The sequence below is a fragment of the Solanum stenotomum genome, chromosome 2 (genome assembly GCF_019186545.1).
Source record: "Solanum stenotomum isolate F172 chromosome 2, ASM1918654v1, whole genome shotgun sequence".
In the NCBI taxonomy this organism is placed as follows: Eukaryota; Viridiplantae; Streptophyta; class Magnoliopsida; order Solanales; family Solanaceae; genus Solanum; species Solanum stenotomum.
The window spans coordinates 34,572,738-34,591,934 of NC_064283.1; the positions used below are offsets into that span (position 1 = coordinate 34,572,738).

Consider the following 19,197-nt stretch of genomic DNA (forward strand, 5'->3'; position numbering starts at 1 on the left):
CTTAGTTGACCGGTAAATCCTGCAATAATCATCTTGCAAATGGTCTTGTCAGTGTTACTAACACTTTTGCAGCTAGTAGCATACTTAAGCATCCTATGAACCATAATTGTCAACTGCCTATCAGTTAATCCATCGAGATTCCATTCATAAATTTCACTTCCACTATAAGAAGTTTTAGTTTGATTCCAATAGCTTTCCTCTATTAAAACATCTTGAGGAGTAGGCCAGGGATAGTAATATGTTTGCATGCTAGGTCTTCTAGCATAAGCAATATTACCACTATTCTTCTTTGGATACCCATGAAGTTTATTAACTTCCATTTCCATTTGAGTTTTGAAATCAAAAGTGGCTTCCATCTCATCTGCAAAATCTTCAGCGAGACTTATCGATTTCACACTTGCACCAAATTGAGAAAACTTTTTATCAAAAAGATTTTCAAGGTCGTGCAAAGGTCTAAGAATAAAATCCTGAATCTCAGGAGGCCTTTGAATATGAACATCAGGCTGTTTTGACGAAGAAGCCTGTTTCGAAACTTGTTTCACAAATTTTAGCTTACTATCAATTTGAACAATCAGATTAGATAGGCTATCTAATTTTTTGTCTAGAGAACAAATATGTTCACCAATAACTTTGACTTATAGACCCAAATAATTATTTTGAGAAATAAGATGATTAATTTCATTTATACTTACTGCGGCGACATCATTATCAATAAATTTATGAAAAGCAGTAAAAGTAATACCAGTATTATTTGGTAAAATAAATGGAGCTTGAGGAGGATAAATGGATTGAACAATATTACCGGATTCATCTTTGTAAGATCGTTCAAGAATGTTGATGAATAAAGGCAAATAAGTGGTTATAAACCAAGGCACAAAAAACATAATATGATTATGTAATGCACAAGTTTCATAAAACTCTTGAGAAATATTATTTAAATCTTGTTTACTATAAGTGTCAAAAAACCAAGTTTTAAACCGGTTCCATTTTTCATTTAAAAATTCATTTTGAATATATTTTCTTGCCAGTGAACCTGGACTAAAATCAATTTGATGTTCACTCATCATTAAGATTAAAATCCATCTCGGATACAGAAGGAATATCCTTATCAGAAATATCAGATGCTTTTTCATTCGTTTGAACAATGTTTAACCGAGGATCAATTTTAATTTTTTGTTTTTCTGCCGATATAACTGTTGATAAAGTATGTAATGAAGCAGTGCGATTTCTAGCTGGAACATAACAAGGTTCTATCGGAGAAATATGTTGAATAGCCAGTCTTCTATCAGAAGTAAAAGAATGTCTACTATAAGGAACACTTTTTTCATCAAATTGCATACAAATTTTTCCATCAGAATTTTGACTAATATGAGAATATTCAGAATTAGTGACAGTGAGTTTACATGGAACTTGCGTCTCATTGATATACAATGAGTTTACGGTATTTTAAAAGCATTTCACATAGAGTTTGTGTGTGTCTTGGGCTATTTTTTTTATTAGTTATAATGGTTTTATGCATTCTTTGTAGGAAATTGGTTCAGAAGCAATTGAGATGAAAAAGAACTGAAGTGGCAGCAGAAGCAGTCGATGGATCCAAACTACATACTATAGGTCCAGTGACGGTCAATAGTTGATAGTTCGTGGGAGTGAGTTCAAGGAAATCTTACCCAGTGTGGAACCACGGAGGCAAACAACGCCCCATAAAGTGAATGATGGACCATCCTGTAGGACCGACATTTTTTATCCAAAAATGGATTTCCAGTAGTTGAACCACGGAGGGACAGGACGGACTGTAGTCCAGTCTACGGACTATAGGTGTGACCGTTGTTTGAAGACCCCTGAAATATTTTCTAAGTGCTGAACCATGGAGGTGAACCACGGACCGAGGCTGATCCAAAGTTCTCAGGTCTGTTCGTCGATCGAAAACCACATCTGACCCAATTTTCTTTATTTTGTTTTCCTGCTTTGTTTTGGGAAAAAATTGTTTTCTACAAATACAAGTTGTTATTTCCATTTTTGGTTGTTATACAATATTGGAGACCTTTTCTTTGGTGTTTTGGAATTAATTTGCAAACACTTTAGTATTTTGATTCCGGAAGCTAATTTATGCAATTTGCACTTTGAATTTCAATTCAAGATTTCGGTTTTCATCTATTCTAATTATAAGTTCATGATTTCTGTTAACACTAATATGAATTGTGAATTTCACAACTAGGGTTGTGGGAACCATGAGCAATTAGGAACGTATAACTAATAACTAAGTAAGTCTTGAATAGTGTTTTTACATTTATTGGTAATCTTTTAGTTTAAAAGTCTTTCTAGCGGTGCGCAACATTAGAACTCGCCTCGTTCCAACTTGCCTTACCAAGGGGTAATGAATGAGAAAAAGATTAAAAAACAAAGATTTATTTAAGGATTTGCTGCTATCTAATAGTCTGACTTTAATCAGTTGACATGAGGGTGAATACCCAACTCAATTGATATGATGACTAATCTAGGGTAAAGGTAAGGGTTAGTAAGGCACACACTCGTAGACTTACCGAGTGTAAGTTAAAGTTACTTCTAACCTTTCATTCGTAGCATGGTAAATCTACGAATGTGTGCTTTACTAACCTGTACCTTCAACCTAGATTAGTCATCATGTCAATTAACTTAGGGTATTCACTCTTTCATCAATTCATTAAAGTCACACTATTAGATAGCAACAAATCCTTAACTAAATCTCTGTTGTTTAATCTTTTTCTCATTCATTACCTTTGGTAAGGTAAGTAGGAACGAGGCGAGTTCTAACGTTGTGCACCGCTAGAAAGACTTGTAAACGAAAAGATTAACAATGCATGCATAAACACTATTCAAGAATTACTTAGTTAATATTCATACATTGTTAATTGCTCATGGTTCACATAACCCTATTTGTAGATGTAGCTACTCATGCTTGAGAGTTCACAATTCATAATTTGGTAAAAAGAATTCATTAACTTACAATTCGAATAGATGAAAACCTAAATCTTGAATTGAAATTCAAAGTGTCATTGCATAAACCAAATTTTGGAAATTAAATTGCTAAGAGTTTGCAAAATAATTCCCAAAAAAAACCAAAAACCAAGAGTCAACAATAACGGCTAACCTCAAAAACGGAAAATACAAGCCATATTTATAGAGTTTTATATCCTAAGCCAGCTAGGAAACAAAATAACGAAAATTGATCCAGGATGTGGTTTGACTAACGGCATGACCTACAAACCATGGTTCGACCTACAGTCCATTGGTCGCCTATGTGGTTCAGGTACTGGAACTCTATATCTCTGATCTCATTGATGGATATGCAGGACGAGTCGTCACTTGACCTACGGTCCTTCATTGGCTTTCGTGGTTCCACACTTGGTCATATTTTCATGAACTTCACCTATGCTGCACCACCTACGGGCCAACACTGGACCTAAGGTCCGTGGTTGGATTCGTTGGTTACTGCATCTGCCAATTACAATCCTGTTTTATCTAAACTTCTTCCAAACCAATTTCCTGCAAAAGTATACATAAAAATAATATATGTAATAACAAAATAGCTCAAGACACACACAAATTCTAAGTGAAATGCATTAAAAATACCGTAAACTCATGATATATCAACACTCTCAATTTAAACTTGTTGATTGTCCTCAAGTGACACACTAAAACTCTAAAGGACACTTGTGTAGAAGCAACATACAATTCAATCAATCACATGACTTTCTTAATCATGTCCTTCACTGAGTGAAAATCTTTCAGTTTAGACTGAATAAGCTAACTCATGCGGATCGAAACATGACATAGACCAACCAACATACATCATCACATACACTTTCAACAATCACCAAGGTACCAATTCTCCAACAATGTAACTAGTACCTCACTTAAAAGAAATCATCATTCACACAACAAATTTGATAAGTTTAAGGATTCAGTCAATACACACGCTCAGAAGTGAACTCCATACACTTAGTGCTCAATACCATAGGCTTGCCCTTATATTCACTGCATAGACTCTCCAAACTAGTCATTAGGATCACTATAGGACTTTCTTAGTTTGTAACGTAGGCTTAGGGTCAGGTAAGATGCATTTGGGTATTTTTAGTGACTTTTCTTCCCTCATTTACATTACATTGGCTATTTACCTCTTTTCTCAACCAATTCTGGCATATTTTTATTTTCTGCTCTTTTCCTTGACTTTCTTTAATACAAATATGACTTTGACTTTCTCTCTTCTTTTTCACTTTTTCTTTTTCTTTTACTTCTTCTTTCTTTATTTATTATCATCATTATCATTCTTTTTGTTTCTTTTGACTTCAGTCACATCTTTTTTATCTTTTTCTTTCTTCTACACACAACTCTTTTCATACCCTTTTTCTTTCTGTTTCCTTTTTCATAAACACCCTCAACTTATATATATATTGCATGAGTAGAGGTGCACAATGTGCGTTGTCGGACAATGGCCGAGATTAAGGCAACTTCTTAATTAGCCACCCTCAACTTAGTCTTTTGGCCTTAGTTAAGGTGCAAATGTCCAAGAAGGAACCAGGGCCAAAACAGTCTTTTAGGGAAAGAGAGTTAGGTGTATTGAAAGAAGTGGTGTACATTAGTCTTAAACATTTCGATCAAAGGGAGCATTTATTTCTTTTGGTTGGATCATTCTAGGCTTAAGTTGACTCATTTGAACAAGGGCCTATGATCATTTCAAATTCCTAGCCTAGATTGTCTTAACCAGACCAACGAGGCATGTTCTAGATTGGCACACACTGCATGAACATGTACAATCATCTCACACACTCTTGGCACATTGTTTCACTATTGAATTATTGAAGCACCCAGTTCAAGTTTCAGCTTAAGCATGCTATCACACCGGTTCCTATCATGTCAAATGAAGATCAAACACATTCAACTCATTCAAACTATAGATCTAGCACATTTTCAAAATGTTTGGACAGGTATCAATTTGATACTTTTTATGCCATCATGCTTTCATTCGTTCTATCTACTTCTACATATAGGATCCTAAACATGTCGGTTCAACATAAAAGTAAATTAGTTCCTTGGGTAAAAAGAACACAGGCAAGAAAACCCCAAGGGAGGATTATAAATTGGGTAACTCAGATTTCACCCTATCACTCACAATCCATTTACCCCACCCCCAACAAAATATGGTGCATTTTCCCTCAATGCATAGAAAAAAGAAAAGTAAAGCATAGGGTGAAGTAAACCTATGACGTATATCTGTCATAGACCCATCAAGATGCGGGTGTGTTCGGTTTCTCGGAACTCGCTGGATCAGCAATAGGGACATCATCAGTAACACCTTCATCAACAACAGGAACACCATTAGTAGTACTCCTCGAACACAATGCACCAATAAACTCTATCTCATGGGTTCTCCTCAAATGGAACTCCTTCTCCTCAAACGCAACTCCTTTCCCTCTTCTTAGCTCGGCGGGCCTCATAAGCATCATAAGTATGTACAAACGAATGGTGGTGCTTTCCAGATGTTCGGGAGGGGCTGGGTTGATGTATAGTATCACCAAAAAGTGTAGATATCACCACCTCAACCTCAGGTGTTGGCTCTCGTACAGACTGAGAGAGGGCTAGAAGGGCATTAGTACGGAGTCTAGCAAACTCTATTTGGAAAGTGGTGACATAAATGTTAGGGGAAGGGCGCTCCAAAACTCTCAACCCAAAGGCATCTAGGCGCTTGTGGACCGCCTGAATCATACTATCCATCATCTGATCCATACGAGCCTCAGACTATTCCACAACTTGCAGCATTCAAGGCCTCATGTGCTACACCATAGTGGCTATCTAGGTCTCTAACTTTTGGACTTAGGCCAGAGAAACTATAGTGGACCCTGAAGAGGGAATGACTTAGGATGAACTCGTAACCTGACTAGTGGTAGTAGACGGGGGAACCCGTGCATCTATAGTAGTGGGAGGTATGACAGTCTCATCAATCTGATTCTTCCCTACATCATCATCAAGATTAGCACCCAAGTGAGGTAGGTCAACCTAGGGATCCCTCCGTGGTGGAGGAAGATTTGCATCGTCTCTAATAAAGTCAATGTCCACAGTGTTGGTCACCTTTATCAGACTATCACAATGCCAAATAGGCACCCTAGCTGCCCTACACAGATGAAATAGGAGACAAGGAAAATAAAAAGTTGTGGTGGTTTTGAAGGCCCTCTCATGAATCTCAGCGATCAGAATTCGGGCGAAGTCAATCTTAAGTTCTACCACGAGTGCTGCCAACATTACAACCCTATCCCAAGTAACCATGTTGTCCGCTTGAGTAGGGGACAGTCTGGTACACACAATGGTCCAAAAGAACTTTGCAATGAAGTTCAGAGTAGCCTTTCTGATAGGCAAAGTCATATTGTGCACCCACTCGATACACTCTCCCTCATCGACAATGTGATGGGCCATCCAACGGAGTAAACTCTCTCTCTTCTCCACATCCCTCTTAAATCCCTCACTTTAAACCACGCCCATCTAGTAGTCATACTCTGCTATATTTATCGGCAGAGTGTGGTCTAGGCCATAAATAAATCGGTGGATATTGGTCTCAGCGATATCAACGAAAAAATTCCGCACCAAAGTAGATTGAAGTGGGGGCTGAGCTAGTGTCTTAGCCCATTTATAAATAGAGTAACAAACAGTGGTGGCTTAGGAGGTATAGAAATATCAGTCCATCTCCTCGCTGAATTTCCCTGGACTCCGTGCCATCCACTCACACTTGTGCTTCTTGAAAAGCTCCTCAATAATGGGCATAGTGTGGAGGCTACTTGTAAGTACCCGGTGCTCCTAAGTTATGGTCCGAGTCTGCCTCTAGTGCCTTTCCGATTCTGTCCATCATAGTAGATATGATATTGGCCCTTGACACACCACATGTTTGGCGCAGTGGTAAGTAGAACTGGGTACATGACTATGTCAACCGGTTCATGAGCCTCTTCGGAGCTAGTGGCCTCAAAGGCGGAGGCTAGTGTGAAGCTAGAACTAGAGTCAGAATGTGACTCGTCAGCATGCTGGGCCACCTCCTCAAACTGGGGGGAAACTACGAGGGTGGGGGACGAGTAATGCTCCTCATCAGATACAATCGTCTGCCTATTTCGGTGACTTGTGGTCACAGGGCCAGTTGGGGTACGGAGGGCTCCTTTGCCCCGGTGTGTACTCTTCTCTGCTAAAATCATGAATAACTCGATGCGAGGGGGATACCGACTTTGACTTGCCTCTTCTGGAGTAAACGAGTGTCTCTTTTGGAGCCATGGTACCTGTGGAAGACTAGTTAGTACTAAAACAAGGCAAAAAGAAGCACAAAATAATTTTAGACCAGCCATAGGTACTAGACAAGTTTTTTTTTAAAAATAAAGACAATGACTGTTTCTTTTACCCACGGTGGGTACCTACGGTCTGTGGATTGAGTGACTGCCCGTGGGTTCCCTCCGCAGGTGAGAGTACCCATGTTTGGTTCTCTGATGTTGGAACTACGGATGTGCAAAATAGTTCGTCGATGGACCGACGGACCGTAGTCCACACCGTGGTTCACACCTTAGCAAAATTATTTGAGCAGGATTAGTGACGGACCACGACCTACGATCCGTTGGTGGTGGCCATTGATCTGTGTTGTGCTAGGCATGAATTTCAACTTTCATTCAACACATTAGTTTTAACAATCTATCAAACAAGCTAAGTCTAAAAATGTATTTCAATATATTTTTGGTAGTTCATCATCTGTAGGGTTTCCATTAAGCTCAATTCAACTTTCAACACAATGAAACAACGAAAACCTAAGTCAAAACTACCAACTAGATCTATCAAACCCAGTTTATTTCATTGGTTTTAGCAACACACTCGAAACACCATAGTCCCAAGGGTAGTTTTAGGATTAGATTACACCAAATATCATGCAAATTACTACCTAAGGTCAAGTACAACTTTGTTGATATCTAATTAGATAATGAAGACTAATCAAAGTTTTGGTGAGATCGATTACCTTACAAGTAACACGAAGTGGAGGAGTGTGTTTGTATCGACTTCTTTTTTTACCCAAGCAGCACTAACACCGAACCTGGAATTGAATGGATGTTTGTGAATGTGAGAAAGTGAGGGGTGAAGATGGAGAATTTTCGATGGAAATGGGAAAATAAGGGGTATTTATCTAGAAATGAAAGATGGGAATGGTTTAGGAGTGATGATGGGAGTTTTAATGGGATGTTATGGGGTAATTGGAAGGTTTTAAAATGGTTAAGGGAAAAGTGGGAAGTGGGAAATGAATTTAAACTTAAGGGATTTTATTATAATGGGGTCTGGGTCAGGTCATCTGAAACCCTAACTTTGACCCACGAAACCCCGTAGACAGTCTGTGGGTCGACCTATGGTCTGTAGATGGGGACTAGGGTTCACTCCAACACATAGAAATATTTAGAAAATATTCCAGGATATATGGATGCCATCCATGGTCCATGGGTGGACCAACGGACCGTTAATGGGACCCATAGACCACTTCATCAGCTTATTTTATACATATTTTGCCTTTTCGTCCCTGTACACATAGCAAACCTTAAGACTTACTTTTTACATTTTCTAGACACTTTTTAGACACGGACCCTATTCTATCTATATCTAGCCAACGCTATAACTAAAAATTAATAAACAACTATCTAGAAACTACAAAATTAAGAAAACTCCATTTATCGAAAAGAAAACTCCTATAGTTGGCTAGAATTTACATCTTGGGTTGCCTCTCAAGGAGAGCTTGATTTAACGTAGCAGCACGACACAGACACCTTAGTTACTCAAACCTCACTAAGATCCCATTCCTCTACCACTTCATTGATTCTCACATATTTTCCCAAGTAGATTTTTATCCTCTGACCGTTCATCTTGAACCTCGTTTCTTTCTTATTCTTGAGTTCAATCGCTCCATGTGGAAATACTTGAGTTACATTGAATAGCCTGGTCCACTTGGACGTGAGCTTGCCAGGAAATAACTGCAACCTTGAGTTAAATTAGAGCACCAAATCACCGCCAACAAAGTCGGACTTTTTGATCTTCAGATCATGGTACTTCTTCATCTTCTCCTTATACAAGGCTGAAATTTCATATTCTTTTATGCGAAACTCATCAAGATCATTTATGCCATTCAGTCTTTGACTCGATGCGGCGCCCCAATCCAAATTCAACTTCGTTAGCGCCCAAATTACTTTATGCTCTAGCTCTGCAGGCAAATGTCAAGATTTCCCATATACCATTTGGTAGGGGGACATACCTATTGGATATTCTTAATGCAGCACAATAAACCCATAGAGCATCATCAAGACTTCTTGACCAATCTGTTATGTTAGCATTTACAGTCTTTCCATGAATTTGCTTTATCTCGCGATTCGACACTTCAACTTGCCAACTTGACTGCGGATGATACGGGGTTGGTACGCTGTGGCGAACACCTTGCTGCTCAATCAACACTTTAAACAACTTATTAAAAAAGTGAGAACCTCTATCGCTTATGATTGCCCTTGGTGTACCAAATCTGGAGAAGATATTCTTTTTTAGGAATGCGGTGACACATTTTCCCTTATTATTTGAAAGCACGACTGCTTCCACCCATTTCGATACAAATTCAACCACCACAAGAATATACTTCATCCCATTCAAACTCACAAAAGGACCCATGAAGTCAAGACCCAAAACATCGAATAACTCAATCACCAATATCGGGTTTATAGGTAGTTGTGGCATCTTTGAATTCTCCTTCTCATTGGCAACGATCACAAGATTTGGAAAAATCATGAGCATCTTTGTTGATGGTTGGCTCGTAATACCCACACTGCAAAATCTTATGAGCACTTCGAATAGCACTATGGTGCCCACCAATAGGCGTTGAATGACATGCCTTGAGTATACTCATCATCTCAACCTCAGGCACACATCAACGAATAATCCCATCAGCACGTACACAAAACAAGTAAGGCTCATCCCAAAAGAACTTCTTCACATCAGACATAAACTTTTTCCTTTGGTGAAATGACAAATCTGATGGAACCAAATCGCTTGCCAAGTCGTTAGCAAAATATGCGAAACAAGGGATAATATCATAAGAAACAACCAATACCTGTTCATCAGGGAATGCATCATTAATCTCAACTCCATCCTGCAACTTGATCATAGCTTCCTCCCCTAGTCTGGACAAATGATCAACAACTTGATTTTCTGTTCACTTTTTATCCTTTACCTCAAAATCAAATTCCTGCAACAAAAGTACCCATCTAATCAACCTTGGGTTTGCATCCTTTTTAGCCATCAAATACCTCAGTGTATAATGGACTGTATGCACTATGAGCTTAGTGCAAAGCAAGTTGTATCTACATTTCTCGAATGTGAAAACCACAGCAAGGAGTTCTTATTCAGTCAAAGTATAGTTCTTTTTGAGCCATATTCAGAGCTTTGCAGGCATAGTAAATTGGATGAAGAATCTTCTCTCACCTATGTCCTAATACTATGCTAAGCGCCACTCCACTTACATCACACATCACTTCAAACGGTTGCCCCCAATCCAGTGTAATAATGATAGGTGTTGACACTAACTTTTCTTCCAAATCTCCAAATGCTCTCAGACAAGCACCATCAAAATCAAACTTACACTTCCTTTTGAGTAGCTTGCACAATGGGTGTGCGTTTTTTGAGAAATCTTTTATGAATCTCTGGTAGAAACCTGCATGCCCAAGAAAACTTCAAACACCTTTACAGAGATGGGTGGTGGAAGTTTTTATATTACCTCAACTTTGGCTCTATAAACTTCAATACATTTTTGCGAAATCCGATGACCCCGAACTATAGCCCCTTTTACCATGAAGTGACACTTTTTCCAGTTGAGCACAAGATTGCACTCTTCACACCGTTTTAGTACCTCAGCCAAATGTGTCAAAAAATCATCAAATGAGTCACCTACCACAGAGAAATCATCCATAAATACCTCTATCGTGTCCTCTACCATATCTGAAAATATAGACATGATAAGCCTCAGAAAGGTCGCTGGAGCATTACATAATCCTAATGGCATCCTTTTGAAGGCGAAAGTCCCATAAGGACAAGTGAAAGTGGTCTTCTCTTGGTCTTCCGGAGCTATGGAGATTTGATTGTAGCTCGAATACCCATCTAGAAAAAAATACCAACCCTTGCCAGGAAGACAGTCCTTGTCCATAAAAGGCATCGGAAAGTGATCTTTTTCTGTCTATGCATTTAGCTTGCGGTAGTCCATGCATACTCTCCACCCTGTCACTAGCCTCATTGGAACAAGCTCATTTTTTGCATTAGGAACCACTGTGATCCCACCTTTCTTAGGTATGAACTGAACAGGGCAGACGTAACTACTATCAGCAATGGGGTATATGACTCCAACATCCACCCATTTGATAATCTCCTATTTTACTACCTCTTGCATAGGGGGATTTAGTCTCCTTTGATGCTCAATACTTGGCTTACTGTTTGGCATGAGTTGGATTTTGTGAGAACAAATGCTCGGGGGAATCTCAATTATGTCCGTAATAGTCCATCCAATAGCCCTCTTAAACCGCTTCAGTATCGATACCAAGGCCTCTATTTGCCCTTCACTCAAGTCAGCATCAATGATTACATGCAAATGGATATTTTGTCCAAAGAATATGTACCGCACGTTGGATGGAAGAACCTTAAGTTCTAGTTTTGGAGGCTTATCAACATACGGTTTTGCAGGTGGGGTGTCACAATTCTTCATATCTAATTCCAACGGGTTTGGCTTGAAATGAAACTCGAACCTATCAAGTGCAACAACTAGCTCATCATACTTATCAATATCATCACTATCAAAATTCATCATCACCGCTGCTAGCGCATCAACACCTAACTTTTCCTCAATGGATACCTCAAATTCTTGCTCCACAATATGATTCAACATGGATACTGATTTAAGATCACTTTCATGCATCATAGACCTACAGATGTTAAAAGTTTCCTCCTCAATTTTAAGCAGAACTTCATTTGCCATCTCTCCATATCAACCAAAGCACGCCCAGTAGCAAGAAATGGTCTCCCTAAGATGATAAGAACCTGAAAATTAGCCTTAAAATCTAATATCACAAAGTCCGTCGGAAAGATGAATGACTCTACTTTCACAAGGACATTTTACAACACTCCAATGGGCCTCTTTATAGTTCTATAAGCTATATGTAAACACATTGCAGTCAGTTTTGGAGCTCCTAAACCCAACTTCTTATAAATCAACAATGGCATCAAATTAATGCTGGCACCCAAATCACAAAAGGCCTTCGCAAAGTGCAGCATACCAATGGTACAAGGAATATTGAAAGCTTCAGGATCCTCTTTCTTCTACACAAGTGACCTGGTAGCAATAGCACTACAATGTTGTAACTTTTCTTCATCTTCAAAACTGACATCTCTCTTTTTGGTCACCAAGTCCTTCATGAATTTTGCATACCCAGGCATTTTCTCCAAAGCTTCTATCAACAGGACATTGATGGAAAGCTGTTTCAGCATTGATAGAAACATGTGGCAATTTGCTTCTTCGATTTTTTGCACCAACCTCTTTGGAAAGGGAGGTGGAGGTCTAGGTTATGGGAACAATTTTTTGGGTCACCTCAGCTTCCTTTCCTGTATCATTTTTCAAATCTCTAGTAACCTCAATCTCATCCACATATTTTTCTACTACTCTATCAACCTCAGACGGCATGAGGGAATCAATAGTCTATTTTCCTCCGCGAGTAGTGACTGCCTATAATGCCCATCATTTTTTGGATTTTTGATGGTGTTGCTAGGAAGTGTGCCAGGCTGACGTAGGTTCAACGTAGTGGACAACTGACTAAACTGCTTCTCAAGTTGCTTTATCGACACTGCATGGGCATCAACTTTCTGACCAATCCCAGATAAATTATTACACATCTCCTTCCCATTTTCATCAGTTGTATCAAACCTCTTCATCATCTTCTGCATCGTATCATTAATGCGAGTCATACTAGTACCACCCTCTCTATTACTAGATTATCTAATATTAGGTGGAACATTCGGCCCATCTCTCGCATTCATGTTGCCATAGTTGTTCCGGTTGTAATTGTTATCACGATCATAGTTCCCATCCCGGACATTGTTTCACTCTCGGTTGTAGTTTCCATAGTTCCGACGTTGGTTTCCTTGACCCTGGCGCCAATTACCCAAATTGGAACCTTGGGCATTGGTTCGGAAACCCCCCGTGTGATCATTAACCAAATTCGTATCCTCCTCATAGTAACATTCCTCAACTGGTGGTGGTAGAATTCTAGTTTGATAGTTTACCGCATTCACTTTTTCTGTACTTCTACTCACATGCTCTAATACCAAACCAATTTATATCCTCATTTGAGCCATCTCTTCACGAATATCATCATTTGGTTGACTTGGTGCAGTTTGGACCGCGAACGTGCTTCTACCCGTATTTGCCTTTCTTGTGCTTCATGCCTTAATGTTTTGGGAAATCCTCTTAAGTTTTTCAATGATCTCCTCAAAAGTGCATTTACCATATGATCCTCCAGAATAGTATCTAACATAGCCCTTCCATTTTCATCCTGTCCTCTGTAGAAGTACTTCTTCAGTGACTCATCATCTATGTGGTGATTCGGAACACTCCTCATGAACCCAGTGAACCTATCCCAAGAACTACTCATGGACTCTCCAGGTATTGCTGTAAAATCATTCAGTTTATCCTTGCGATTTAACTTCTTAGACACCAGAAAATACCTTTCTATGAACACGTTATGCAATTGGTTCCATGTATAGATCGAATTATAAGGAAGCTCAGAAAACCACACAGCTACATCACCGGTCAACGATAGTGGGAATACTCTCAAACCTATGACATACATATCCAACTCTAGTCGTCCTACATAACTTTTACATACATTTGACAATTTAGCCATGTAACCGTATGTATCTTCCAAAACCAACCCAACTAACAACCCTCTTGTCGTGAACATTTGTATAAGGCTCGTGGTCACCACAAATGTGTGTTCTAGAGGTAGAGGAGGAGAATAATAGGCCCATATGATACAACTACATCATAGTCAACCTTTGGTTATCATGAAACCTCGGTGCTGGCGGATTCTACACCCTTTTTACATTTTCGATTAGATTACCACCATGAACCTGATCGGGCACATTAACAACCCCAGGAGGCTGCAATTAACCTCCATCTTCATGACCCTCTATGATTGTATTATTGCGTACCCCTAGATTTGCCATTTTTCTCAAAGTTTTTCTTAGTTCAGGATCGTAGGGTGTCAAGGGCTCGCCTCGACTCCGTGTACTTGGCATACACTAGAGTTGAAACCTGTAGAAAACAAAAACAAAACAGAAATGTAAATTCAGGAAATACTTATCTAAAGTTCAACAATGTAGTTAGTTTAATCTATGTTCAAAATACACCTTCCTAAAGAAGTATAAGTAATCATTGTCAAATAATGAACCCAACTCGTAGGTTGTGGTCGATCCCACGAGGAATATGATTTACACTTAAACTTAACTAAAAAAATTCTATTTTTAGTCAAACTACTTCTGAGAAAAGTAAACAGGGAGTTTTGTAACTAAAATAACATAATGTTGATTTGAATGATTACATAACAAGTAAGCTAGATTTACAATTTGAGATATCAATATAAGATGGAAACTAGGGTATATGTGGTCCCCATAAGCTCTTAACACATTAATCCTAATAATAGTAATCATATCCTAGTGTTTAACAAGCAAGGCTGATAAGTTGTGTATCCCTAAGTGATTGGTAATCATCATAGGGACTTTCACTCGCGACTTGGTAAATCTACGAATGTGTGCTTTACTAACCCTTACATTCACCCCAGATTAGTCATCGTGTCAACTAACTTAGGGTATTCACCCTTTCCTTAATTGATTAAAGTCAGACTATTAGATAGCATCAAATCCTTAACTAAATCTCTGTTGTTTAATCCTTTTTCTCAATCACTAGCCCCTTTGTAAGGAAAGTAGGAACGAGGTGAGTTTTAATGTTGTACACCGCTAGAAAGACTTCTAAACAAATACATGCATAGATACTATTCAAGAATTACTTAGTTGTTATTCATACATTGTTAATTGCTCATGGTTCCCACAACCCTAGTTGTGGATTTAGCTACTCATGCTTGAGAGTTCACAATTCATAAATTGGTAAAAAGAATTCATGAACTTACAGTTCGAATAGATGAAAACCGAAATATTGAATTGAAATTCAAAATGTAATTGTAGAAACCAACAACAAAAACAACAACAACATACCCAGTGAAATCCCACTAGGTGGGGTCTGGGGAGGGTAGAGTGTACGCAGACCTTGCCACTACCTCGTGGAGGTAGAGACGTTGTTTCCGAAAGACCCTCAGCTCAAGTACATCAAATCCAAGTAAAAGGACAGGAAAACAGTGTATAAAACATAACATCCAATAAGAAAGATAGTATGTAGTCAACAAAGGAGACAATAACATCAATCAAATAATGTGAGAAGTGAAACGCAGTAAACAACATAAGGCTATAGGTATCACAGACAAGAACTTCAACTGCAAGGCTAAGACTACTACAAACGCTAACAACCCATACCCTCGCAAGGAAAGACAATACGCTAACCCTACTAACCTTCAACCTTAATACGTGACCTCCACTCCTTCCTATCTAGAGTCATGTCTTCGGTAATGTGAAGCTGAGCCAAGTCCTGTCTAATCACCTCTCCCCAATACTTCTTGGGCCTACCTCTACCCCTCCGCGTACCCTCTACAACCAACCCCTCACACCTCCTCATCGGGGCGTCTGCGCACCGTATCTTCACATGTCCAGACCATCTCAGTCTCGCTTCCCTCAGCTTGTCCACCACAGAGGCCACTCCCACCTTCTCCCGGATAACCTCATTCCTAATCTTATCACTCCTAGTGTGCCCATACATCCATCTCAACATCCTTATCTCCGCAACATGCATTTTTTGAACATGTGAGTTCTTAACTGGCAAACACTCCGCTCCATACAACAAGGTCGATCTAACTACCACTCTGTAGAACTTACCTTTAAGTCTAGGTGGAATTTTCTTATCACACAAGACTCCAGAGGCAAGCCTCCATTTCATCCAAGCAACCCCAATGCGATGTGTGACATCATCGTCGATGTCGCCACTTCCTTGGATTACAGACCCAAGATACTTAAAACTTTCTTTCTTAGGAATGATCAGGTGGCAAGTCTCACTTCCACATCTGCCTCTTCAAACACATCACTAAATTTGCACCCCAAATATTCTGTTTTGGTCCTACTTAACCTGAACCCTTTGGACTCCAGCGTTTGTCTCCACACCTCCAACATCGCATTAACTCTGTCCCGCGTCTCATCAATCAGTACTATGTCATCCGCAAGTAACATACACCATGGGACCTTCTCCTGAATAGACCGCGTCAACTCATCTATCACCAAAGTAAATAGAGAAGGGCTAAGGACTGATCCTTGGTGCAGCCCCATCTCAATTGGGAAATGTTTCGAGTTACCTCCAACCGTTCTAACCCGAGTCTTGGCTCCACCGTACATGTCCTTTATCGCCCTAATATAAATCATTGAGACACCTTTATCCTCCAAGCACCTCCAGAGCACATTCCTTGGTACTTTGTCATAGGCCTTTCCAAGGTCAATGAACACCATATGTATGTCTCTCTTCCTTTCTCTATATTTTTCTACCAGTCTTCGCATAAGATGAATGGCTTCGGTAGTCGATCGTCCCGGCATGAATCCAAACTGATTCTCAGAAATGGACACCCCTCTTCTCACCCTCAACTCCACCATTCTCTCCCAAATCTTCATAGTATGGCTTAGCAATTTGATACCCCTGTAGCTGTTACAGTTCTGGATATCACCCTTGTTTTTGTACAACGGAACCATTGTACTCCACCTCCATTCATCGGGCATCTTTGTTGTCTTAAAAATAACATTAAACAGCCAAGTTAACCACTTTATACCTGCCTTGTCCGCGCTCTTCTAAAAATCCACCAGAATCTTATCGGGTCCGGTTGCTCTTCCCCTGCTCATCCTACTAATAGCACGTATAACCTCCTCGATCCTAAAACACCTACAATACCCAAAGTCTCGAAGTCTTTCAGAGTGCCCCAAATCACCCAACACAATGTCTCCGCCCCCTTTTCATTTAAAAGTTTGTGAAAGTATCTTCGCCATCTTTTGTTGATGGAGATCTCATCCACCAATACTTTTCCTTCCTCATCATTGATACACTTCACTTGATCCAAGTCGCGAGCCTTTCTCTCTCTTGCTTTTGCGAGCCTATACAATTTCTTATCCTCACCTTTGTACCCTAGCTCGATATATAAGCGTTCGAAAGCTGCTGTCTTAGCCTTCGTAACTGCTAACTTAGCTTCTGTCTTTGTCGTCTTATAAAATTTCTTAAGCGTCTGCTTCTCTTCCTCGTCTACCCACTCCACCAATTTTGTGTATGCAGCCTTCTTCGCTTCCACTTTGCCTTGGACTTCCCCATTCCACCACCAATCTCCTTTATGGACTCCAAATTTACCCTTTGATACCCCCAAAACCTTTGAAGCAACTTCCCTAATGCAACTAGCTGCTATATTCTACATGGTGTCCGCATCCCCGCTACCACTCCAAGCCCCCATTCCACTCAACTTCTCACCCATCTCTCGAGAAAGGGCAGGGGTTTAGCCACCCCATTTAATCCTCAGTCGATCAGATACAATCTTCTTCCTCCTATCCATCTTAATTTCCAGGTCCATCCCCTAAAGCTTGTGTTGGGTAGTAAAATTTTCACTTGGGATAACATTGCAGTCCGTAAAAAGGCCTCTATCACCCTTCCTAAGGAGTAAGTAATCTATCTGAGTCTTATAATTGCAGAAACCAACTTTCCTAAATTGAATTGCTAAGATTTTACAAAATAATTCCAAAAAAACCAACAAATAAGAGTATACAATAATGTCTAACCTCAAAAATAGAAAATACAACTCATATTTATAGAGTTTTAAATCCTAAACCAACTAGGAAACAAAAATAAGGAAAATTGATCCAGGACGTGGTTTCGACTAACGGCATGACTTACGGATCGTGGTTCGACCTACAGTCTGTTGGTCGCCTCCATATTTCAGGTACTGTAACTCTATATCTCTGATCTCATCGATGGATGTGCAGGACGGGTCATCACTCGACCTAAAATCTATTATTGGCTTCCGTTGTTCCACACCTGGTCAGATTTCCCTAAACTTCACCTATGCTGCACCACCTACGGGCCATCACCGGACCTTTGGTCTATGGTTGGCTTCGTTGGTTGCTCCTGCCAATTATAGTCCTATTTTTTCTCAACTGCTTCAAAACCAATTTCCTGAAAAGAATACATAAAAAAATTATATATAATAATAAAATAGCTCAAGACAAATACAAATTCTAAGTGAAATGCATCAAAAATACCGTAAACACACAATATACATGCCAACCTAGCACATTTCTGAAAAATAATGGCATTGTTTGGCAGTCACTACTCGCGGATGAAAGCAGACTATTGATCTCCTATGCCGTCAGAGGCTGAAATAGTGATATAAAAAGATAGGGATGAAAATGAGGTTACTGAAACTAGAAAGGTTGATACAGAGAAGAAAGTTGAGGTGACCCAAAATGTTGTTCCCATGACTAGACCTCCACCTCCATTTCAACAGAGATTGGTGAAAAGACTGAAGGGGGAAGATATCATAGGTTCATAGCTACATTGAAGAAACTATCCATAAATGTCCCGTTGATAGAAACTTTGGAGCAAATGCCTCGGTATGCAAAATTGATGAAAGACTTGGTGACCAAAAAGAGGGTCGCCAGAATGAAGAGAAGTTGCAACATTGAAGTGCTATTGCTACTAGGTCACTTGTGCAAAATAAAGAGGATCCTGGAGCTTTCACTATTCCTTGTACCATTGGGATTTTACACTTTGTGAAAGCTCTGTGTGATTTAGGTGGCAACACTAATTTTATGCCATTGTCCATTTATAAGAAGTTTGGTTTAGGAGCTCCAAAGATGATTGCAATGCATTTACTTATGGCTGATAGAACTGTGAAGAGGCCTATTGGAGTGCTCTAAGATATCCTTGTAAAAGTGGAGTCGTTTATCTTTCTG

The 19,197-nt window shown here is 39.5% G+C and overlaps 1 protein-coding gene across 1 annotated transcript; it reads right to left on the bottom strand.

Annotated features, from left to right (window-relative positions):
• Nucleotides 1-17,102: 17,102 nt before the first annotated feature.
• Nucleotides 17,103-17,819, bottom strand: LOC125855930 (uncharacterized). Its single transcript, XM_049535575.1, has 2 exons — nt 17,781-17,819; nt 17,103-17,660 (listed from the first exon to the last, which is right to left on the bottom strand). Exons 1-2 carry the CDS (start codon nt 17,817-17,819, stop codon nt 17,103-17,105), a joined length of 597 nt encoding a protein of 198 aa, XP_049391532.1.
• Between the last annotated feature and the right edge of the window lie 1,378 nt (nt 17,820-19,197).